Consider the following 23494-nt stretch of genomic DNA (forward strand, 5'->3'; position numbering starts at 1 on the left):
CACCCACGCATTCACACACTCACGCACGCACGCACTCACCCACACACACACACACGCACTCACACACTCACGCACTCACACACTCACACACTCAGACACACACTCACCCACACTCACCCACGCACGCACGCACCCACGCATTCACATAAACACTCGCTCACGCACGCACTCACGCACTCACCCACACACACACGCACGCACACACACTCACCCACGCACTCACCCACACTCACTCACCCATGCACTCACGCACACACACACGCACTCACCCACGCTCACCCACGCATTCACACACTCACGCACGCACTCACGCACGCACACACACTCACTCACACACCCACGCATTCACCCACGCACACACTCACGCACCCACGCACACGCACCCACTCACTCACGCACTCACCCAAGCACCCACGCATTCACACACGCACTCACCCACGCACGAACGAGGCAGCAGCGGTGGCGGCGGCACGGTGCAACGGGAGATGAATTTAAAGTGGAAGTGTTTGGCGAGTGTCGGAGGAGGGGAAGTGCGCAGTGTGCGTGTGTACGGGGGAAGAGAAAGTGATGAGCGACCGGCGCAGGAGGATGCAGTGGCAGACAGGCAGACGACGGATGGAAAAAACGGGTAGACAAGATGAAAAATGTGCGGGCGGGCGGGCGGACAAGGCACAGATGTAATCGCGGATGGACAGACGGACAGATAGGCACTGATGGAGGGAATAATGAACATATGCATGGACAGCCAAAAATACAGATAAACAGATGAACAGTGATACGGACAGTTGGATGGCAAGACACAGAAACACTACGAGACCAACAAGACACAGTCAGAACGGAGAAAGATAATCAGCAACAGACAGATGGACAGCCATTAAAGGAAACGGACAAAGACAAGACCGGGAGGGAATTTTTTTTTATCTCGGGCCAGAATTATTTCCAATGTGGAGTGAGCGGCGGGATACAAATTGAGCGCCAAGGTTGAAAAGGAAACGATAAGGGGCATCGGAGTGAGAGATCGGCGCGGAGAGAGAGACAGAGAGAGAGGCAGAACGAGACGGGACGGGGCCTCTGCGCGTGTCCACTCTGCCATGTGACGTGGGCGGCATTTTCACGCGTCTCTTGTTCTGGCCCCTGACGTTCACAAAACCCGTTTCGCTACACCGTGACGAGACAGGCGAGAGTTTCTCGCGAAATGAGGGCAACAAACACATTCGAAAGCTGCGCCCAAAGATTATGCACGAGACGCATGGCTTCAAAAAATAACAAAAATAATTATAATAAAAACAACACCCTGGAATATTCTTGCAACGGTTTTTGACGAGCGTGTGGATGCCGAAGGACGAAATCGTCGCTGTGCTGGGCCAGGCCCGGCACCGCGAGCATTTAATGAGAAATTCTCACCCTTGCGCGACCCCCCCCCCCCCCAATCGCCACCCCCCCATCGAGTAGAGGTGGACAAATTGGTCAATTGGTTGCGCATACTCTGGGCCGGAGTCAAGGGAAACCCCCTCATCAATGTTTTACCGCAGATGGGATCACCAACACCCCGAAGAGTACGACCCATGTTGCGGAGCTCACCGACGTATGAGCCTCCGCGGCCGTCTGGACCGCTCTTTTCTTGCGATGTTAGGAAGCCGCTGGAGCTGTGCACTCGTAAAATCATCTCGATTGAAAACGAATTTTGCGAGAAATGCTTTTTTTGTGTTCTGTTTATTGTCCTTCCCCCCCCACCCCGCAACCTCCGATTGCCACGGTTGGCCATGTACGGTGCGAAGTTAAAATAAATATTTGCCCGTTATTGGTCGTGGGTGGGAATGGTAACAAAGACAAAAATCACCCGTTTAGCCTCAACAGACTGTTCGGGCAAGTCATGTAGTAAGCGAGTTGCACCGATGAAGGCAGGCACAGAAAAGGAGGTGGGTGAGTGGCCAGCACCACGCCCGGTCACCTTTGTCTCCCCAGTGGCGATGTTTACACACTGCACCAGGTACTCAATTGAGGCCGAGTCGACCTAGGGGAAGCCCAGGACCGGTTCAGATAATCGTCACCGTTGTTGGCCACGAGGGGGAATGGAACTCGGGCGGCTGGGTTCGTAGCACAGCGCGCTCACCGCGACACCACCGCTCCCCACTAACACACACAGACACAACAACACAACAACATGCACCTTCGGAGGAAGCGCCGCTGGTGTCTGTACGGATGAACAGCGCAGATTTAACTCCGGCTCCCACCGCGATGCTTTTCTCCTTGAGCGCTTTAACCACCCTTGCCACCTGGGTTGATGTAACGTGCACAAAGGTCAAGTTTAGGTCAACTTAGTGTTGTTAAACCACGTGTGGGGGGGGGGGGCTACTCAATAGACCGGGTATGAGCGACCTGGGTCACCCGATAATGACAAACGCAAAAGACACGAGGCACAAGCAAAGAGGTGAATAGAATTTCGATTTAAAGCTTTCGTGACTGCAGGGATTCATCTTCTTGGTTCTTTCGGTAAAGTCACGTAGAAGGGAAATAATAAAATAATAAAATTAAACATAATAAAATAATATAATACTTATTTTATTATGTTTTCTTTTTATTATTTTATTACTTCCCTTCTACGTGACTTTACCGAAAGAACCAAGAAGGCGAATAGAAATCGGGGCAAAAACGACGGCGTCCCGCAAGACGTCGAGACAACGCTGGCACAAACAGTCCCCTGCAGTAAGTCGTCTGGGGCGCAAGATAACGATATAATTAAGGTACAGAAGCGTTAAACAGATACGGGGTGACTATTGTACCAATATGTCAACAGATGAGAGTATTTTATTTGTCCAAGGTGCAGAGGAGCCCCCCCCACCGCCCCGATGGCCATACCGGCTGTTGGGGCCAGTGCCTTTAGCGAGCACGTGTTAAGGCCGGCGCGGCACGGCGTATGCAGGGTGTGGTGTTTAGAGCACCCATGCCCGGCCACCTTTGTCTCCCCAGTGCTGATGTTGTGCACACCACATTCAAGGCAACCGAGGGCAAGGCCAGGACACGTTCAGATCACCATCGCTGATGTGAGCCACGGATGGGATAAAGTGCGCTCACCGCTGTGTTACTGCTCACCCACCATAAAGATCCCCTGTATAGCCTGTTGGGGCAAGGGCTGTAAGCGAGCACCTATTAAACCCGGCACAAGACAGGTGGTGGTGGGTGGCCAGCACCACACCCGGCCACCTTTGTCTCTCTAGTGACGATGTTTACAAACCGCATCAAGTACTCAATTGAGGATGAGTCGACTTAGGGGAGGCCCAGGACCGGTTCAGATATTTGTAATCGATGTTGGCTGTGATTAGGCATTAAACTTGTGCCGCTGGGTTCACAGCATAATGCAGCGCACTAACCGCTCCACTAGCGCTCCCACACACACACACAACAAAGACAATGACCGCCCGTATAGCCTTAACAGACTGTTGGGGCAAGTGCTGTTAGCGAGCACCTATGAAGGCCGGCACGGTCTTCGCACCTCTGATTAGCATGGTTGGCTACGTACGGTGCGAAAGAAGTTCAACATACATACACGGTACATACATACACGGTACATGCAAACACATGCATGCACACGCACGCGCCTGCTCCTAGCCACAAAGGACCTACACACACGCACACCTACACACTGCACACACACACACCTACACACTGCACACACACGCACGCACGCGCCTGCTCCAAGCCACAAAGGACCTACACACACGCACACCTACACACTGCACACACACACGGCGCCCCTGCTCCTAGCCACAAAGGACCACATTAACCAGGAGAGGCTGCATGGCGTCTCCCGCAGTCATCCTCCTGTGGAGAGAGGGGAGGGAGGGAGGCGGGGGGGCGGTAGGTAGCGGGCGAAACCCAGCAGCGGCGGTGATGCGGCCGTTTCCAAGCTACGGTTGCCGTGACGACACGGTTGCCAGGCAGCGCATTATCCAGCCGCGGACAGATGGCATCACCGCCTGCACACCCCCCCCACCTCACTCCACGCCCGCCCCACCTCCCACCACCAGCTAACCCGCCCGCTCACAAAAAAATAAAATGTTTAATTCATCGGTCGGTTTTTTTAATTCTCTCTGGACGTCGCAAAAAAAAAAAACACAAGCCTCGCGCTTGCGGTCGGGCGCACGCAACAGGTGGAGAGAATTAGCGGCGGCGGCGGCGAGCCGTTATGTAAATATCGTGGTGGCGCCGGTCGTACAAAGGACCCCCCCCCCCCTTCCGTGCCACGTTACGAAACCCGCAGGTGCAGGACCGGTTTAGATAATCGAAACTGACGTTAGCCGTGGGCAGGGTTCGAACCCGGGCGGCCAGCGCCGCAGCGCAGTGGGCTCATCGCTTGCGCCACCGCTTGCAGCCATGTAAAGGTTTCCCCCGTAGAGGCTTTGACGGGCAAGCGCTGTTAGCGAGTGCCTATTAAGGTTGGCATGGTGGGAGGGGTTCTTTTTAAATCCTTTATATTAAGTTCGCTTGCGTGCTTGCTTGCTTGCTTACGACCGTGCAAACCTTTCGGTCGTTTTTTAACCCACTTCCCGTGATCCAATCGAGCTGACATTTTGCACACAGACTCGTTGTGCGAGACAATTAATGTTCGTGAAAAAAAATTTCCAAAATTTTACACTGTTTAGGGAAAACAAATTAAATATTTAATCACCAATTGTTTAATACTGCAGACACTCATCTGACCCATAGGTGGCAGCCATCTCAAGCCAGAGAACGAGAGGACTCTAGCCGCCACGCATATAAAGGATTTAGAGTGAAAAACTTGTTTTTTACGGGTTATACTTATTTAAACTAAAATCCAAACGACCACAGGGAGAACATGCAAACTCCAAATACAGGCGTCTGGGTGGCGATCGAACCCATGACCTCATGTATACCAGGCATGGTAATTGGCATCTTACCACCCTGGGTTATGAATAGTTTCATGCCCGACAGCTTTTGTCTCCCCGGTGCTGGTGCTGACGCACCGCGCCAGAAACTATTTTAAGGCCGAGCTGGTATATATAGACGCACATATATACACACACACACGTGTACATACATGTACTGTACAGGGTGATACAATTATAGAGACCCCACTCATTTCTAATAACCCTCTAAGCTCAATAACATTCTCATCTCTCCCCTGCACATCATTCTTTTTGAAACACAACCCATCACCTACACGGCCTTCTGGGAGTTGCGTTATTTTCAGCATTGATTAAACTGAATCAAGTCCTGGGCCGTTTTCGACAAACACAGTCTCATTAAGCAGCGCCAGGCCGACCCGAACCAATGCTAAAAGTGCGTTTAGAGTTTAGAATTTTCGGTCGCTGTAAATTTTGACGCGACAAGCCACTTTGTTAGGCTATCATTTGAGATAACGAGGTCGCTTCTCATGAAAGAGCTAAATAGCTCAGTGAGCCTTACCTGGTAAAATAAAAACAGTTTTTCAGTTACGTGTCCATGATTGAAGCAATCGCCTTCACGACGGGTGAGTGGATGTTGTGAAAGCGATGGCTCCCTTATCTTCGAGGAGAGCATTATGGATTGAATAAGTTTATTTATTGAGATGGTGGGAGACATTTCAAATTGGCTCTGAATGAAAATGTTTTCTCCGTAATTTCTCCAAATAATTTTAGTGGGGCATCTATTAATCACCATTGAACTATTTTTTTTATTTTACCAGGTGAGGCTCACTGAGATATCTAGCTCTTTTTCAAAAGGTACCTGACTATAACAAATGATAGCCCAACGCAATGGCTCATCAGGTGAACATTTATAGCAGCCAAATACTCTTCAAGCGTGATAGTGATTCGAAACGTGGAGGAAAAACTGGAGGACCCGGAGAAAAATCCACGCGACCAGCGGGAGAACACGCAAACCCCAAATACACAGACGTCAGGGTCAAGATCGAACCCACAACCTTCTGTATACCAGGCGAGGTAGTTAACATCTCGTCACAAGATACACAAAGAGGGAGCCCTTGGGTATGCCACACAGACCGTTGGGGAAAGTGCTGTTAGCGAGCGCCTATTAAGGCTGGCGCTGTGGGTCCACTCCCAACCAACGCCTTTGTCTCTCTACTACTGACGACGTTGCGAGCACACACCTTTGCCACAACAACTGGGAAGTAAACAGTGGCCATCCCATACGGAGATCGACCCGTGCCATAGGAATGTAGAATTACACTGCTAGCTTCAGGGCAATGCCCCACGTGCACTTGAGCAGGGGACTTCATCCTGGACCGCTGAGTTTCTCAACCGGGGTACACATGCACAGGCAGAATGAAGGTCCATTTCATTTGAGAGGTTTCTCTCACCTTTTTCTCCAGCCAGGCCAATGTCTTGTCTTGGCTGTATTTGTAAAATTTCTGATCTGCATTTCCTGAAGTGAAAAAAATAAAAACACACAACAGGGATGAGTGAGCATTTCGAACGGGAGGAGAGTATGCTTGTTTTGAAACGATGCTGCTGAAAATATGCACCCTCCCGGAAAGCCTTGCGGATGATGGGTTGGGCAAGAACAAAAATCTGTAACGTGGAGAGAGACGGATAAGTGCAGAAGGCGCATTTGCCTGCTCATTCACTTTGCCATCTGTATTCTCCGCGACAACGCTCGTTTTGAACCCAGAAAACCTCTTATGGAAGGCGAGGTTGAATCTTGGCTTTTGTGACTGCAGGAATTCATATTCTTTGGGTCTTTCGGTAAAGTCACTTTACCGGAAGACCCAAACAATAAGGCGAGGTCACTTGTAACGGTTGCGGAACAGCGTTTGATGGAACACACAAACTGACAAGACGAACGCGGGGGACCACCCCAAGAGATATTTGTGGGGGAGAAGTCGAAGAGGGGGGTGGGGGGAGGGAGAGATGGGTGGGTGTGGTCAAGTCATCTTTCTCATCCTCTTAGTTTTTTCGGTAAAGTCACGTAGGTACAAAATGAAATAAAAATAAAAGAATAATAAAATAATAATAAAAATAAAAAAATAAAAATCACGACGTTTCGGAGGCAACACAAGTCTCCGTCATCAGGTGGGACCGTCACAGCCAGATTTGCTGTATCAAGTGAGGTCGTGATTTTTATTATTTTATTTTTATTGATTTTAATTTCATTTTTTACCTACGTGACTTTACCGAAAAAACTAAGAGTATGAATCCTTGCAGTCACGAAAGCTTCAAATCTAGAAGTACCTTTCTCATCGGCAACCGCGTGAAGTTTGGAGCGAACGCCCACGCACTCGGCCAAAAAGGAGCAAGCCGGGAAATCTTGATCCATTACGATCTGACTCAAAGGCTCAAACTTGCCCTGTAGGGGAGGAGAGAGAGAGGGGGGGGGGGGTCCAGTTAGTTTATTTTGGGTAAGGCCCATTAAACCACATAGCTCATTATCCATGGCGACCAGGCAAAGCGGCAAGTAATATGGCAGGGGGGGGGGGGAGGGCTTTAACCAGGGGTTGTATCGATCAAAAGCGGGGACATTGTGTTTATAAACATGGCGAATCAACACACAAAGGGATGTGCAATGGAAATCCAGTCGGCAATCCGCAATAAAATGGTGAACGACGGCCGCGAGGGGGACGCGCATATGGCATTTAAAATGGAATTTTAAACATAGCATGGATTACAATTTTGCATTTCCGATTTCGAATTAAAAACCGCATCCTCAAGAGGCAATGAGTAAGACACTCAAATGAGCGACACGCTCGCACATCAACGTGCACTTACACGTGCACACAAAGATCCCCCGAATAGCCTTAACAGGATGTTGGGGCAAGTGCTATAAGCGAGCCCCTGTTAAGGCCTTGGCACAGCACACGAGGGGGTGGGGTGGCCTACACCGCACCAAGTCGCCTTCATTCTCCCCAGCGTCAATGTTTACACACCCCTGCACCAAGTACTAATTTGAGGCTGAGTCGACGTAAGGGAGGTCCAGGACCGGTTCAGATAATCGTCACTGGGTGTTGGCCGTGAGCGGCAATCGAACTCGGGTCGACAGGTTCGTAGTGCAGCGCGTTACCGCTGCACTACCGCTCCCCACACACACACACAAACGTATACTTACATGCGTAAACACACAGGGCAGGTGCCGTTCATAAGCCCCTATTCAGGCTGTCACAGCACACGAAGGGGTGATGTGGCCAGCACCACGCCTCGTCACGTTTGTATCCCCAGATCTGGTGTGAACACACCACACCAGGCACTGATTTAAGGTTGAGTCGACCTAGGGGAGGCCCTGAGCAGGTTCAGATATCAAACCTGCCACTTATGTTGTCCATTGTCTGGAGTTGAACCCAAGGAACCCACAAACACACACACAGAAACAACCGCAAACAAACCACACAAACACACACTCTCTCTTGTACAAAACAAAGATAAAGACAAAGATCCCCCGTATAGCCTTAACAGACTGTAGGGGCAAGTGCTGTTAGCGTGCACCTATAAAGGCCGGCACGGCACACGAGGGGGTGGGTGGCCAACACCACGCCCGGCCGCCTTTGTCTCCCCAGTGACGATGTTTACACACCGCACCAGGTACTCATTCGAGGCTGAGTCGACCTAGGGGAGGCCCAGGACCGGTTCAGATAATCGTCACTGTTGGCCGTGAGCGGGAATCGAACCCGGGTCGCCGGGTTCGTAGCGCAACGCGCTAACCGCTACACCACCGCTCCCCACTCTTATACACATGCGCTCACACAAACAATCGCCCGCATGCACACACATAGGCAAACACTCTCCCGCATGCTCAAAGAAAAAAAATAACAAATATCCCCCACATAGCCTGAATAGACTGTTGGGGTAAGTGCTGTAAGCGAGCACCTATGAAGGCTTGCACGGTACATGAGGGGGGGGGGTGGGTGGCCAGCACCATGCCCCACCACCTTTGTCTCCCCAGTGGCAATGTTAGACACCACGCTAGGTACTCATTTCAGGCTGAGTCTACCTAGGGGAGGCCGGGGACCGGTTCAAATAATCGGGTCACTGGGTTCGTAACGCAGCGCGCTAACCGCTACACTACCGCTCCCCATTGCACACGCACAGTGACACAGGACACACAGACGCCAACATAAAAGATTTAGACGCAGCAACAGCAGCAGCCACCATCCTCCACGAATTGGCAATGCCATTACCGCAATGCCTACGCCAAGCTAGGTGCACTTTGAGGTATCTCAAGCGGAGAACGATTGGTGGCACGAGGTCATGTGACCGACCCTTGTGCCGTGCGTTAACAGACCGCAGTGACTGACCGATGCTCCCCATGCGTCATGAGCAGACGCACACAGAAAGCGTAACGCTGGTCTGCGCCGCACATAAGGCTTCGGGTCTAAGTAATTTACCCTCTGATGTTAACGATATTTGCGCAAAATGTATTTTCATGACGTAAAATGCAACCTTCCCTTAAAAATCGTCAGGTGTTTTCGTTTGCATGCATTTTGTATTCTCGCTGAAGACAATGATTATTTTGAGTTGAAAGGCGACTGTGATAAATCCTGTGCAGTCTTCATTGCCCAAGGTTGTACGCATTATCTCGCGTCCTTGCATTTCAACCGCAAAGCCACTTCCAAACCACGGTACAGAAAAGGTATCCTCACAATTAAAATAAATCGAAAAACCTAAAAAAAACGTCTCTCGATGAGAATCTTTCGAAAATGTTTTTGTATCCAAAATGACACGGACACTGCACTACATCCAGTAAACATGAACGTTGGCGTTTGGTTGGGACAATATCAGCCAAACGTTGGTGCAACGTTGAGCCAATGTATCATGTTTACTGGACACGTACATCCTGTTGTTGAGCGGGACACAAGATCGGACTCCGAAGATCATGTGACTGCTCCATCACACCACGTATGCGTCGCTTTTTTTCCCCCGCCATGCCAACTCAAGTTGTGCAGCAAAATTGCCAGGCGTATTATTGGGCATAATTTTCCAAAATGTCAAACATAATTCAGGTTCATAATAATAAAAACATTTATTTTATGTTTTTATTTTATTTCCTTCTACGTGACTTTACCGAAAGAACCAAGAATATGAATCCCTGCAGTCACGAAAGCTTTAAATCAAAATATAATTCAACGTTTTTTTTTTAATTAGTAAAAAATGGCCAACACACAGATTATCTGGAGCACTACCTCAGGCACAGCAAGCTCAACTCGCCTCAGCTTTCCCCTCGACACACCCTCTCACCATCCCGACTCCTTACCACCACCAGCCGAATGTTTGTACCAGGAAGGGCACACCTTCATTGGGTCAAGGTATTTTTATTTTATAATTTAATCTTCCATGACAGCAACTATTTAGCATTTCCCCCCAGTTTCATTCCGATTGTGCTATAGACATTGCGTCGTGAGACAAATGATACATTCAGATCCCTAGCAGGAACAGTGCAAAACTTTGTGTTCGACAACAGCCTGCGGAAGTGGATATTATGGAGCTACCTCTGAGGTCACGTCACGTGACCTCCTGACGCACATAATGAGGTGCAGGAGCACTTTCTCACCCACCCCTGTCGCAGGGCAATATTCGTCACATGACGAGTCAAATTGCTATTTTCAATTCTCAGGTCTGGAAATGTAGGCAAGGTACGTGCAATCATTGGTGACCAGGCCGAGACCATCAACTTCGCTACATTCGAGAACTCAGTTTTAACCAAAGGTGTCCGAACCCCGGATTCGGACACAACATTTAAGCGGACAGCGTCCTTTTTAAAAGCTGACCTCGTTATCGCACGGGCGGCCATGAGAAGGACAAACACTCATCGGAGGACACGGGGCAAAATCCTGGCTGTCAGGGCAATGGTGATTAAATGGAAAAGGAATAAAAGGGCAATTAGGGACATGAATCACCCAAGGTTCAAACACAGCTGGGATGACAAGCGCTTGCTGGTTGGCGTCACTGACGCACGTCAAACGGCGCGGAGAGAGAATACATTACTCAACGTTGACGGGCGGTTAGCACAAGAAGGTGGGTGGGGGACGGGACGGGGGGGGGGGGTTGCGGTGATTGTGGCCTCTGGCTGCAATGCAATCGTCTTTGTTGCTGTTGTTGCAGACACTGCAGAATTATATCCGGAGAAGTATGGCTTGTTTTGCAATTAAATTCAAGCACATCGACAAGAGCAGCCAAATTGTAACTCCATCACTGCCTTCTTGGTTCTTTCGGTAAAGTCACGTAGAAGGGAAGTAATAAAATAATAAAAATAAAACATAAAATAATTCTCACGACGTTTCGGCCACAACGCAAGCAGCCGTCCTCAGGTGAAAACCAGGTCCGTCGAGGCGACAGAGCCATTCAGACTCTGTCGCCATTCAGACTCTGTCGCCTCGACGGACCTGGTTTTCACCTGAGGACGGCTGCTTGCGTTGTGGTCGAAACGTCGTAAAGAATTATTTTATTATGTTTTATTTTTATTATTTTATTATTTCCCTTCTACGTGACTTTACCGAAAGAAGATGAATCCCTGCAGTCACGAAAGCTTTAAATCAAAAATCCATCACTGCCATCGGTTGAGTTCCATCCGCTGCTAGATGAAGTCCTCCCAAACCTGCATTGGTCCCGCAATACCAAAAAATCCATTTCGCATCCTGAACACCGATTTCATTGCTCCATCTCCACGGCGCTCTTCGTTTTCCTCAGTGTGTTCTCTCGATCAGTCTCAATGAAACCGCCACCATTCCCTCGGGGGAAGCGTCCTGCCCAAGGCCGTTTACCGTTTCTTAATATCGTCCCCGAGATTCACGGTGGGCGAGATGTTAACTCCCTCGCCTGGTATGCAGAACGTCGTAGGCTCGATCCCGACCCTGACGCACGTATATTATTTGGAGTTTGCATGTTCATCCTCGTGGTCGCATGGATTTTTCTCCGGGTCCTTCGGTTTTCACCCTCCCACATTTAGAAACATGCGTTTTAAGTAACTACATCATTAGACCTCCTTTGGCAGTATCAAAATATCCTAATAGGGTTTTTCCCCTTTTTTCTGGCAACAACACTGAAACATTTTTACAAGGAATCATGTGTGCATTAACCACAATACAAAAAAGGGGAAAAACCCTCTTATTATATTTTGGTACTGGCAAAGGAGGTCTAATGATGTAGATGCTCAACCCGAGCTCTCAGTACTCTGATAGTGCATTGTCTTTGAGCAGTACGCTTTTTGGCGTCCTCTGGTCCAACACCAATGGAGACTAGGCTCTAAGAAAAGCTGTCTCGGGTGTGGACCAATCAACTTCAAGGACAGTGCATATCATTATCATTATCAGAGTTGTTTCTTTTTGTTTGCATTTTGACTGCTTGTGTTGTGGTTATTGCAAACATGATGCCTTGTATAAAGGTGTCAGTTTTTGTACCAGTTTAAAGGGTAAAAACCTACTACTATAAAAAGTTTAGTTTATAGTTTCAGTCTATTCTCCGTTCCACACGGCCCTCTCGCGGAGTCCCGGTGTAATCCCAAGCATCTCTCCAAGCTTTTGGCACTTTTTCAGCTCCTGTTCTATTTCCTGCGTCAGCGTCCGAGTTTCTCATCCACACGCCACAACAAGCGATATGCACCGATTGAACACTTTCCTCGTAGCTCATATTCAATGATCCTAATCTGCCCAAGATCAGACACTCGTCACTGTTAACCATGGTCAGGAATCAAACTCAAGTTGCCATGTCCGTAGCACAGTGCATGAACCTCCTGCATTACCACTCTACACACAAATATAATACACAGACACACCTACACACACAAAGACCCCCCCTTATAGCCTTAAACAGACTGTTGAGGCAAGGGCTGTTAGCGAGTAGCACCTATGAAGGCCGGCACGGCACACGAGAGGGTGAGGGGCCATCACCATGCCCGGCCGCCTTTGTCTCCCGAGTGCCGATGTTTACTACACACCGTACCAAGTAATCAGTTGAGGATGAGTCGACCTAGGGGAGGCCCAGGACCAGTTAAGATAATCGTCACCGGTGTTGGCCATGAGCAGGAATCGAGCTTGGGTCACAGGGCAGCGCGCTAACCGCTACACTACCGCTCCAAACACACACAGAGATAACAAAGATCCCCCGTATAGCCTGAACAGACTGTAAGGGCAAGTGCTGTTAGCGTGCACCTATAAAGGCCGGCACGGCACACGAGGGGGTGGGTGGCCAACACCACGCCCGGCCGCCTTTGTCTCCCCAGTGACGATGTTTACACACCGCACCAGGTACTCATTCGAGGCTGAGTCGACCTAGGGGAGGCCCAGGACCGGTTCAGATAATCGTCACTGTTGGCCGTGAGCGGGAATCGAACCCGGGTCGCCGGGTTCGTAGCGCAACGCGCTAACCGCTACACCACCGCTCCCCACACACACACACACTGACACACAACCACGATACACCACGGGATACATCCAGGATACGGCACACATCCTGACCCACGTACAAGCGAGAAGACGAAAAATCGCTGCCGCAACTCCTGTTCACAACGATCAATTAAATATACGACGGCAGTGGCAGCAGTCGTGCGACACAGCGCCGGAAATTACACGGCAATCCATAGCGGAATGCGTCAGCGGCGCAATGAATCTCCGCCAGCGACCGCCGCTTTGTTTAAACTTGGGCTCGTAAAATAAAATAAATAAGAGGAGCGCCAGGCGCGCTGCCTTTTGTGCCGGTGGCGGCGGCGGCGGCGCTAATGAAATTGGGCGCTCGTATTTGCGCGAGCGGCACCTTCGTAGGGCCTCGGCGGCGAAGGAGGAGAGAGCGGCTGGCTCGGGAGGCGGGGGGGGGGGGAAGCGGCGAATGCATCCGCAGGGCCGGGGAGGCATTGAATCAGCACTGCCATTGAAAATGTGGCTTCAGCATTGTGGGTGGCTTTCTGTCTGTTTCTGTGAGTCCCTCTGTAGGGAGCGGTAGCGTAGAGGATTAGTGCGCTGACCTACGAGCTCGGCGAGCAGAGTTCGATTCCCGTTCACGGCCAGCGTCAGTGACTATTATCTGAACAGGTCCTGTGCCTCCCCTAGGTCGACTCAGCCTCAAAGTGGTACCTGGTGCGGTGTGTAAAAACATCGCCACTGGGAAGATAAAGGCGGTCGGGCGTGGTGCTGGCCGGCGACCCCCTGGTGTACTGTTCTGGCCTTCATAGGTGCTACTCGCTAACAGCACTTGCCCCAACAGTATGTTAAGGCTATACGGGGGATCTATGTCTTTGTCTAAGGTGCTTTTGTACGTCTGTCTGTGACTGTTTACCGGACGTGGTGCTGCCCTCCCCATTCGTGCATCGTGATGCCCTTCATAGGTGCTTGCTACCAGCACTTGCCCCAGCAGCCTTTAGCTCTATAAGGTGGATCTTTGTCTTTACACCGCGCGTCGTACCTTGGCGTGTGCCCGTTGGAGGTACGGGAGCGTGAGAAAGAGCGGATCGACGCGGGTACACAGCACCAGCTTTCCATCTGCACCATCAGGAGGGTGGGGTGGTGGTGGTGGGTGGGGTAAAATGTGGGAAATGGTGAGGGTCAGCGACTACAATCATCATCACTGTCGAAGCCAGCACGCGGTGCCATCGCTCCCTTCCCCTTGCTAGGTCTTGCCTGCAGCTGTTGGTCCTGTCAACAGCCAACGCTCGACATCATGGGACCTCCTTTGCCAGTACCAAAATATGACAATAGGTTTAGACCAGAGGATGCCAAAAGGCCAAAAGGCGTCCTCTGGTCTAACACCGTTTTGAGACGAGGCTCAAAAGAAAGCTGTCTCTGGTGTTTCAAGGACAATGCATCTGTGCGAACTTTCATGGCGAATAAAACCCTTTCTGATTCTGATTCATATGTTATCAGAGTACGTTATTGCTTTACATTCTGACCACAAGCATTGCGGTCAATGCAGACATCATTCCTTGTAAAAGGTTTCAGTTTGGTGTTTTGACATCTCAACATAGCTGTTTTGTTGCCAGAAAAAAGGGGAAAACTTATTCTCAACCAACACTCTGTGAACCACTCATGCAGTCCCACCAATCCCACCATAATCACCAACAGTCCCACCATCACCACTATTCCCACCAATCTCATCAATCCCACCAGTCCCACCATTCCCACCATCACCACCACACTTTGGCTCTAATTCTTTAATTTGTAACGTAGTGGACATGTCCTGTATGGCCGACAGTTAGTTACATCATCATCATGGCTACCACCATCTGGCTTTAAGTCTTCTTATCGTTCCACTCACTGTGTGACTTCAGAAGTTTCCCCAAATGAGTTAGAGACTCTGTGATGCTCTCCTGAATAAGCAAATAAGTGACATTATAACAATATTTTCGACGACCCCATCTCGGTCCATCAACAGTGCTCACTGCTGGCTCTGTGAAGAGGAGTCCACAGAAGCAGACATCGGAGAACTAGAGATGGGCGCGATGCTGGCCACCCACCCAATCAAGTGCCGTCTCAGCCTTCATAGGTGCTACTCGCTAGACAGGACTTGCTCCAAAGGCTATACGGGGGACCTTTGTCTTTGTAAGTGGGCGAGGTGGTGGTGTTGGTGGCACAGTGGTTCAATGTCCCGCTCACGGCCAACATCAGTGGCCAAATGATCTCAATCCAGGAGAGAGACAGATGTAGTGTTGAGTGGCGCGCTGTTGTGGGTCGACCGAGCATCACGTTCTGCACTATGAGACCTCCTTTACCAGTGGCAAAATATAGTAGTAGGTTTTTACCCTATAAACTGGTACAAAACTGACACCTTTATACAAGGCACCATGTTTGCAATAACCACAACACAAGTAGTCAAAATGCAAACAAAAATAAAATGTATTATCATTATCAGAGTTGTTTCTTTTTGTTTGCATTTTGACTACTTGTGTTGTGGTTATTGCAAACATGATGCCTTGTATACAGGTGTCAGTTTTGTACCAGTTTAAAGGGTAAAAACCTACTACTACATCACGTTCTGGTCTGTTGAAGCCTATACAGGGGATCTTTGTCTCTGTACCTTCTTGCACACTCTCTCCAATCAGCCAAGACCTGGGTTCTTTTTCAGCCAATGCCCTCATCTCCAGCAAAGCCCTGCCCTTGTCCTTGCCCCCGTGCATACCATCGGCACCCACGAGGAAGGTCGTTCCTTCACCTAGGGGTCGGGGGGGGGGAGGAGAGTGGGCGTTGTGTGTGCACGTCAGTTTGTGTTCGCAACAATAAGCAAAATAGCTTCGGGAGCAGCGTTCCTGATAAGGCAGCGGTCGGGAACCTATGGCTCGCGAGCCATATATGGCTCTTCCAGTGACGGCATATGGCTCCCAGACAATTTTGAGTTGAAAAAATAAATAAAAATCAGTTTGGAACCGATTTTAAAATACTTGTGATATTGTTTAATAATACTGTGTCATTTTAAAGTAAACAGAAATTAGTTTTGAAGATAAATTTCACGGGTCACGCCTGCACGAAGCTCAACCTCACCACGTATGAACCAGACTACAAGGCCATCAGCAAAACCACGCAGCACCAGAAGTCGCATTAAAAGTAAGACATATTTAATTTATTATACGTAAAAAATACTATATGGCTCTCAATGAAATATATTTAGAAATATTTGGCTTTTATGGCTCTCCCAGTCAAAAAGGTTCCCGACCCCTGTGATAAGGGTTTTGCGGGTGTTTGAGTAAATATGTAGAACTTCTTTCACATCGCACGTAGCCAACCGTGTGAATCGGAGGTGCGGGGGAAGGACAAAAACATTTAAACAAAAATCAGTTCTAAAGAGTTTGAAATCTTGGTCATTTAAAAGTGCATTGCTCCAGCGGCTTCCTAATAACGGAAGGAAGAGCGTTCCAGACAGCCGCAGAAGTGCACCTGAAAGCGCGAGTAATTTCCCCTACACTTGTGATGCGAGCGGGTAAGACCGAAACGCGCCCAGTCTCGTCAGATCTCGCAAAACGAGCAGGGTTTGGCGCCTGGGATGAGTGCTGGGATGTGTGACCACCATCTACAGAAGGCAATGGAGGCGTTGTGGGCAGCAGAGGGCAGTGAAACAAAACCCGCTGTTGTTTCAACCCACGCCGACCAGTATACGTGCCGATTCTATCTAAACTATGTTTTCATTTTATCAGGTAAGGCCCACTGAGCTATACAGCTCTTTTTCAGAAGTGACCTGGCGATAAATGATAGCTCAACGAAGTGGCTTATCATGTGCAATTGTATAGCAGCCAAATACTCTAAAGGCATGTTTCTAAATGTGGAGGGAAAAACCGGAGGACCCAAAGGAAAATCCACGCGACCACGGGGGGAACACGCAAACACCAAATATACATAGGTAGAAAGAACCAAAGAGTATGGATTCCTGCAGTCACGAAAGCTTCAATCCAAATATACAGCAGCAGGCGCTAGGGTCGGGATCGAACCCACGACCTCCTGTATACCAGGTGAGGTAGTTAACATCTCCTAGCCACCATGGCACCCCATTCTTGCGTATGATGGCAGCAATGTATTCACGAGCTAAATGCCAATGTCGAGGTCTGCTGCTAGCCACAAGAGGGATTCAGGAGAGACAGGGTTTGTGTAGTTGTTGCTGTTCCTAATCCGTTGGATGAGCGCAGACGACAGTGGTTTGCTGTAGGGTCCATAGTTTGAGTTGCCTGGCCGTAGTCGTACTACTGTGACTTGTCTTTACTGTGTCTTTGTCTGTATGGGTCCCTAAGTGTCTGTGTGGGTTTGCGATTCTGTCCATAGTATGGTCGCACTCCTGTAGTATCGACACACTGGCCAACCTTGCAAGCGAGACAAAACTATTTTAAGAAGTAAAAAGAAATCATCATATTCGGCAACGTGCATTGGTATTTCTTCGCTACTGTAGAATGTATAAAATTTGGTCAAATTATCCCTCACGGCCTGCTAGGCGGGTAGTCGACTTTGATTGATTAAACACGTTCTATTTCAGGAACTTTTCATAGGCGATATCAACTTTACAAAAGCGCTCCTCAACCTGCTCTCGTTCATTTTTAAATGCAATCTCTTTTCTTTTTTTTTGTATCCCAGCCTGTCTTCAATAATCGCTCTCGGCGCACATTCCTCTGCCAAGTTGTTTCAGTTGTGTCAAGAATACGCGACGGAATATCCCCGTTAAGGATGCATGAATTATTCACCTAGCCACTTGCTCAAGTGCTGTAGTTCGCATGAATTAATGAGTAAACAAAAAATCCGAGGTCAGAGGCACCGTTGAAAGAGTGTTGCAGAAACGTGCACGTGCATTGTTAAACACTGCGGTGAATGTAGCGGCCACTAGTGGCTGCAAGAGATCAGACGATGCCATTAGATTCAACACACACCGACCGAGAAACGTCGAGTGTTCACGCGCAGGATTCGAGATTACGAATCGCGATTCATCGTGCTGACCCGGTGTGCTCAGAGGTCAGAGGTCACCGAGCCCGGCACTGCTGAGAAGCTGGGTTCGAATCCGGGTTCAGCCACCAGTGATTAAACCGGTTCCCAAGTGCGGTGAGTTGAAGGTGTCAGACTCGGTCAGCAACGACTGCACGCGTGATCGCATGTATGTATTTATGCTCAACTGCTTTCGCAGCGTACGTAGCCAACCGTGCTAATCGGAGGTGCCATTGTAACCGATCGTATTAAATTTAGTTTTGCACTGCACGGTAGGTCGCTCATTCTCGGCTTTTGAACCCCAGGTGCCTCGAGTTCTCTTCCACTTGAATTCCACGCAGTTCGGAACCCGCACCGGTTCAAGTCAGGACTTCATGCGCATGCAGATTAATGCTTTAATTGTTGTTGAATACTTTGTTTTCTATGAAGCGCCCGGTCACCTTTACACGCTATAAAAATGAAAATTGTATTGTATTAGCCGACATCGAAGCTCTCAAATGGTCAGTTTGACTTCCATGCAACAATCTCTCAGCGTAGTGTGTGTGGGGAAAGTGCACCCCCTACTGTCTACAAACTTCACTTGCAAGGATCCTGTAAAAAAATACATAACTACGGTCGGCTGTTCTCTTACACACAGGGCACACTTCTCTGCGAGACTTCCGATTGTGGATTCTTGGACTATTGACACGGCGCCGTGTATTACTGAAATTAATCGGCGGGGAACTACGTAAAACATATACATCATGTAATTAATAACTGCATTGTTAGACCACTAGAAGCCAGTGTTATACAAATCCTACGTTATTAATTCTCAAAGCTGGAATAATCTGAATTATGTAACACGCTAAATTTAACACGGCATGGATTTTGTGTGTGTGCAGTCATTCGTAACCAAGGCTTAGACCACCAGCTCACTAGACTTGAGAATTCGGTTTATTCCTGCAACGACTAATTCCTCGATTCAAAACCGAATGGGGGCGAGGGAGGTTATGAGCGATGCGAGTTTGGTACCTCTGACATTATGAACTGCCTGCATAGACACTAGCCGGCTCATAATCTGTGACTGTCACTGTTTCATTGCTTTTATGGCTTTATTTTGGTGATTTTTGAAAAGTTTTTCGGTTTGGCCATGTTTGTTTGTTGTAGTACAGAGTTAGACTGATGGCCTAAATCTAAGTTGTCTTGTGGTTGTTGTTGTTGTTTGACTTGCATCCCACTGGGATTTTTGCACAGGGTTGGTGTACGGTGATTTTTTCTGCAATATTTTGCTGTCTTTTCTTGGATTTTCTGTTTGCACATAGTCACTTTAAGATGTTTTTTGTTCATGTTTTTTGTTTGTTACGGTTGCACCCGATTCAAGAGCCGAATGGCTCACAGGGCTATACCTAATAAATGAAACTTGAAACTTGAAGTGTATTTTTGTTTATCCAGGTGAGAGCTCAAGACCACAGGATGAGTCTCATTTGCAACGGCAATCTGGGTCACAAAACTGACAAAAACCAAAACAAATTAAATTTAAGTGCAGCAATGAAGCAAGTAGGAATTTGGAAGGAAAAAAAACTGATGTGTCAGATGGGAAATAGACATGAATGTTGATCGATAATAAATTTACAGTCATTCAAGGTCGGCACGGGTAGATTATATTCACTCACCAAAGTACAATTACAACTAAGTTATACAATCAAACAGATGCATGTTGACTATTGTGTCAATGTGTAAACGAATAAGGCTAAATGTGAAGAGCAATTGCAATGCACTTGTTGACGCCATTGCAGAATTCAAACCTGTTTTGGGGTGCGGGAGTTTGATGAAATGTGGGTCGCAGTCGGAATTCTCAGCTTCCTTTAGGAACCATTCTAGAGTAAAACACAGCCACATATAAGACAAAGATCCCCGTACAGCCTGAACAGACTGTTGGGGCAAGTGCTGTTCGCGAGCACCTATAAAGGCCGGCACGGCACACGAGGGGGTGGTCTGACTAGTACCAAACATTCGCCTCTCCAGTGCTGGTGATAATACAGGGAGAGTGCTCCAAAAAAATGTTCACACTTCTAAGAATTTGCAAAAATACCACGAGAAATTGGCCTCCGAGCTCTGGAGACCACCTGGAGAAGATTTCAGGCTTTCAGTGGAGACTTTTTGAAGCTATTAACATACATTTGTTATCATGTTACAGTGTATTATCCGTTCTTTTTTCCATTAAAAACGATAGTCTCATGCAAGTGTTCACATTTTTTTTAAGTACCCGAATGCTTGGTGAGAATAATTATTGAATCTTAATTTTGGAGCTATCGTGACTGCAGGAATTATTCTGTCTATTTAAGGCCACCCCACAGAGACGATCACCCCTCTCTGTACCTGTGTTGCTCTCTCTATGTATCTTGGTGATATCTGTCTGCTTATATGTCCGTCTATAGTTTTCTGGTCAGATTTTATGTCGCTATTTCATTATACCTGATGATGATTGCTTGTGTTGCAATCGAAACGTCGTATGCTATTATTTAATTTATTATTTGATCTTTATACGTGACTTTACCGAAAGAACCAAAGAATAATAATTATTTATTTGCATTGCTTACATCATGCTGTGCCGTGGTGCAATGGTTAACACACTGGACTTTAGAGCGCGTGTTCGATTCCAGAATCAGAATCGTCATTTAGATTGTCGGAGGAATCCCATGGGACAATCGAAGCTCGTGTTAGCAGATAAACGAAGCAGGAGCAGGCCAGCAAGTTACACTCCATTTCAAAATAAAATAATTGTGGGCAATGTTTCAAGCAGATCGGATGCGGTGGGGGAAAAGTGTGGGATCTCCCACCTCTTCCAAGACGGCCGGTCAGCCGTGGAAGTGGTGGGAAATGTAACTGTGGGAGCTCCCTCTAGTGGGAGGAGGCTTCCGCCAACAGTGGCGCGAGCGGGAAATTGCAGGGCCTGCGCCTTGAACATCGTTTCCATGCGATTCTTGAAATGCGACCTTCCAAGATACGGGACCTATCGATAATTAACTAAACACAAAGTATATAATACAGGTTTTTGGATTAGAGTTTTTTTTTTGGATGAACCCAAATTGGTTGCGAAGGCCTACGTGTTGAATCTCTTTGCCTTTTAAAATCGCGCAGGTTCAAAGGGGGGCTATGAATGAAATACAGCAGAGCGAGAGAACGCGTGGCTTGCATTGAGCGGGATTGGGGGGGACGTGGGAATGGGGTGCAATAGGCAGGGAGATCAAACAAGGCGTAGGTAAGATAATTGTCGCCTACAAAGTCACAAAATGAAGTCTCCTTTTGAATGCACGAATCGGTCACCGGTACACTTTAACGCGTAGGCTTTCTAGGCCAACTTTTTATTCCTTATGAAATTCTGTATTTGAAGCTTTCGTGACTGCAAGGATTCATACTCTTAGGTTTTTTCGGTAAAGTCACGTAGGTAAAAATAAATTTTAAATTAAAAGAAGTAATAATAGAAATAAAATAATAAATCACGACGTTTCGGATGGCAACACAAGTCTCCATCATCAGGTGGGGCCGTCACAGCTAAATTTACTGCATCAAGTGAGGCAAAATTCCAAGAGACAAGCCCTTAAATACAAGTTAAGGGGGGAGGGGCTTATCTGAATGTGGTTCATTATGAAAGTTGTAATCTTAATTTTGGAGCTTTCGTGACTGCAGGAATTATTCTGTTTTTTTCGGTAAAGTCACGTATAAAAATAAAATAATAAATTTAAATAATAGCATACGACGTTTCGATTGCAACACAAGCAATCATCATCAGGTATAATGAAATATAATGAAATAGCGACATAGAATATAACCAGAAAACTATAGACAGACATATAAGCAGACAGATATCAGGTATAATGAAATATAATGAAATAGCGACATAGAATATAACCAGAAAACTATAGACAGACATATAAGCAACATGTATCTTTGTGATATGTCTGCTTATATGTCTGTCTATAGTTTTCTGGTTATATTCTATGTCGCTATTTCATTATATTTCATTATACCTGATGATGATTGCTTGTGTTGCAATCGAAACGTCGTATGCTATTATTTAATTTATTATTTTATTTTTATACGTGACTTTACCGAAAAAAACAAAGAATATGAAAGTTGTGTTTCGTCGGGTTAGATCGCGTACATCTAAATGTCGTTAACCAACCACCACCCGACACAGGCAATAAGTAAACAAAACGTGCCAATTAAGTTACTATTTTAGCACACCGGCGAGCTGAAAATGACGATACGCAGTTCAATTCTTCATGAGCCGAATCAATGGGTGAATTAAAGCGGCCGTGGACGTAATTCAATGCACTCGCAATGACTTTCCCACTGACAGTTGGACTTTAAGGGCCATCTGCGCACAAAGATATCAATGAGATTATAAAGCACCTCAACAAATTCATAACGAACACCGACCAGTGTGTGGCATTAAAGGGAACATTTGTAATATGCGACTTGTATTCAATAGACAAACTTGTTTCGCCTATTGAACACGTGTGTGTGGCATTAACTAGCAAATATAATAGGGCGATGTTTCGGGCAATGGCCTTTCATCACAGCACAACGAGACGGCGAATGAAGTGCAACGAATGCACTTTGCGTAAAACCAAAACAAACAAAACTAAACGGGTACCGGGTAGAACCATGACCCACTGCCTCTCCGGCGCGATGCCCATTCTCGACATAGCGCGGCGAACGCCGAACGCGGGGAACTTGCTCGCCCCAGAAGGCCCGGGGAAGCAACGTCCGTGCGCAACGTTTTTACAACGTTTGTACAACGTTCAAAACGCCTCGAAGTGGAGTCGATTCGGAGTCTCGGGGCATCCACCCACGGCGCGCCGAGTCGAATGAACACGTGGGCGGATCCGGATTTGCGCGGGAAAGTTGGACTCGTCCAAGTGAACATCCACCAATCCAGGGGGGGTATTTATTGGAGATAAATGATGTACACTCGATTTTTAATTAATCATAAGCAAATACGATCGGTTTCATCGTGTATGTATTCATTGTGAAGGTGAATTAACACATTGCGTCTATGTTTAGTTTATAGTCACGTATGTATTGGTAAACAAATGTAAGATTTTAACTTACCCCCCCACCTACTGCCACCAATTGTTGGACAAATAAAAAAATTGAACCGCGCGAATTACGGGTTGGCGTTTG

At 47.7% G+C, this 23494-nt stretch overlaps 1 protein-coding gene across 1 annotated transcript in view; it reads right to left on the reverse strand.

Annotated features, from left to right (window-relative positions):
- The window catches only part of RNASEH2B (ribonuclease H2 subunit B), a 40140-nt gene extending 16955 nt beyond the window's left edge, over positions 1-23185 (reverse strand). Inside the window, exons 1-7 of the mRNA XM_061570547.1 lie at positions 22965-23185; positions 20110-20181; positions 15948-16082; positions 14340-14416; positions 7191-7305; positions 6320-6384; positions 2171-2276 (exon numbers count right to left, since the gene is read on the reverse strand). Coding sequence (XP_061426531.1) covers positions 2171-2276; positions 6320-6384; positions 7191-7305; positions 14340-14416; positions 15948-16082; positions 20110-20181; positions 22965-23016 — 622 coding nt within the window. The 5' untranslated portion in view covers positions 23017-23185. The remainder of the gene's footprint in view (positions 1-2170; positions 2277-6319; positions 6385-7190; positions 7306-14339; positions 14417-15947; positions 16083-20109; positions 20182-22964) is intronic.
- Positions 23186-23494: the final 309 nt, after the last annotated feature.

The sequence above is a fragment of the Lethenteron reissneri genome, chromosome 45 (assembly GCF_015708825.2).
Source record: "Lethenteron reissneri isolate LAM-NWPU_2019-01 chromosome 45, ASM1570882v1, whole genome shotgun sequence".
Classification (NCBI taxonomy): domain Eukaryota; kingdom Metazoa; phylum Chordata; class Hyperoartia; order Petromyzontiformes; family Petromyzontidae; genus Lethenteron; species Lethenteron reissneri.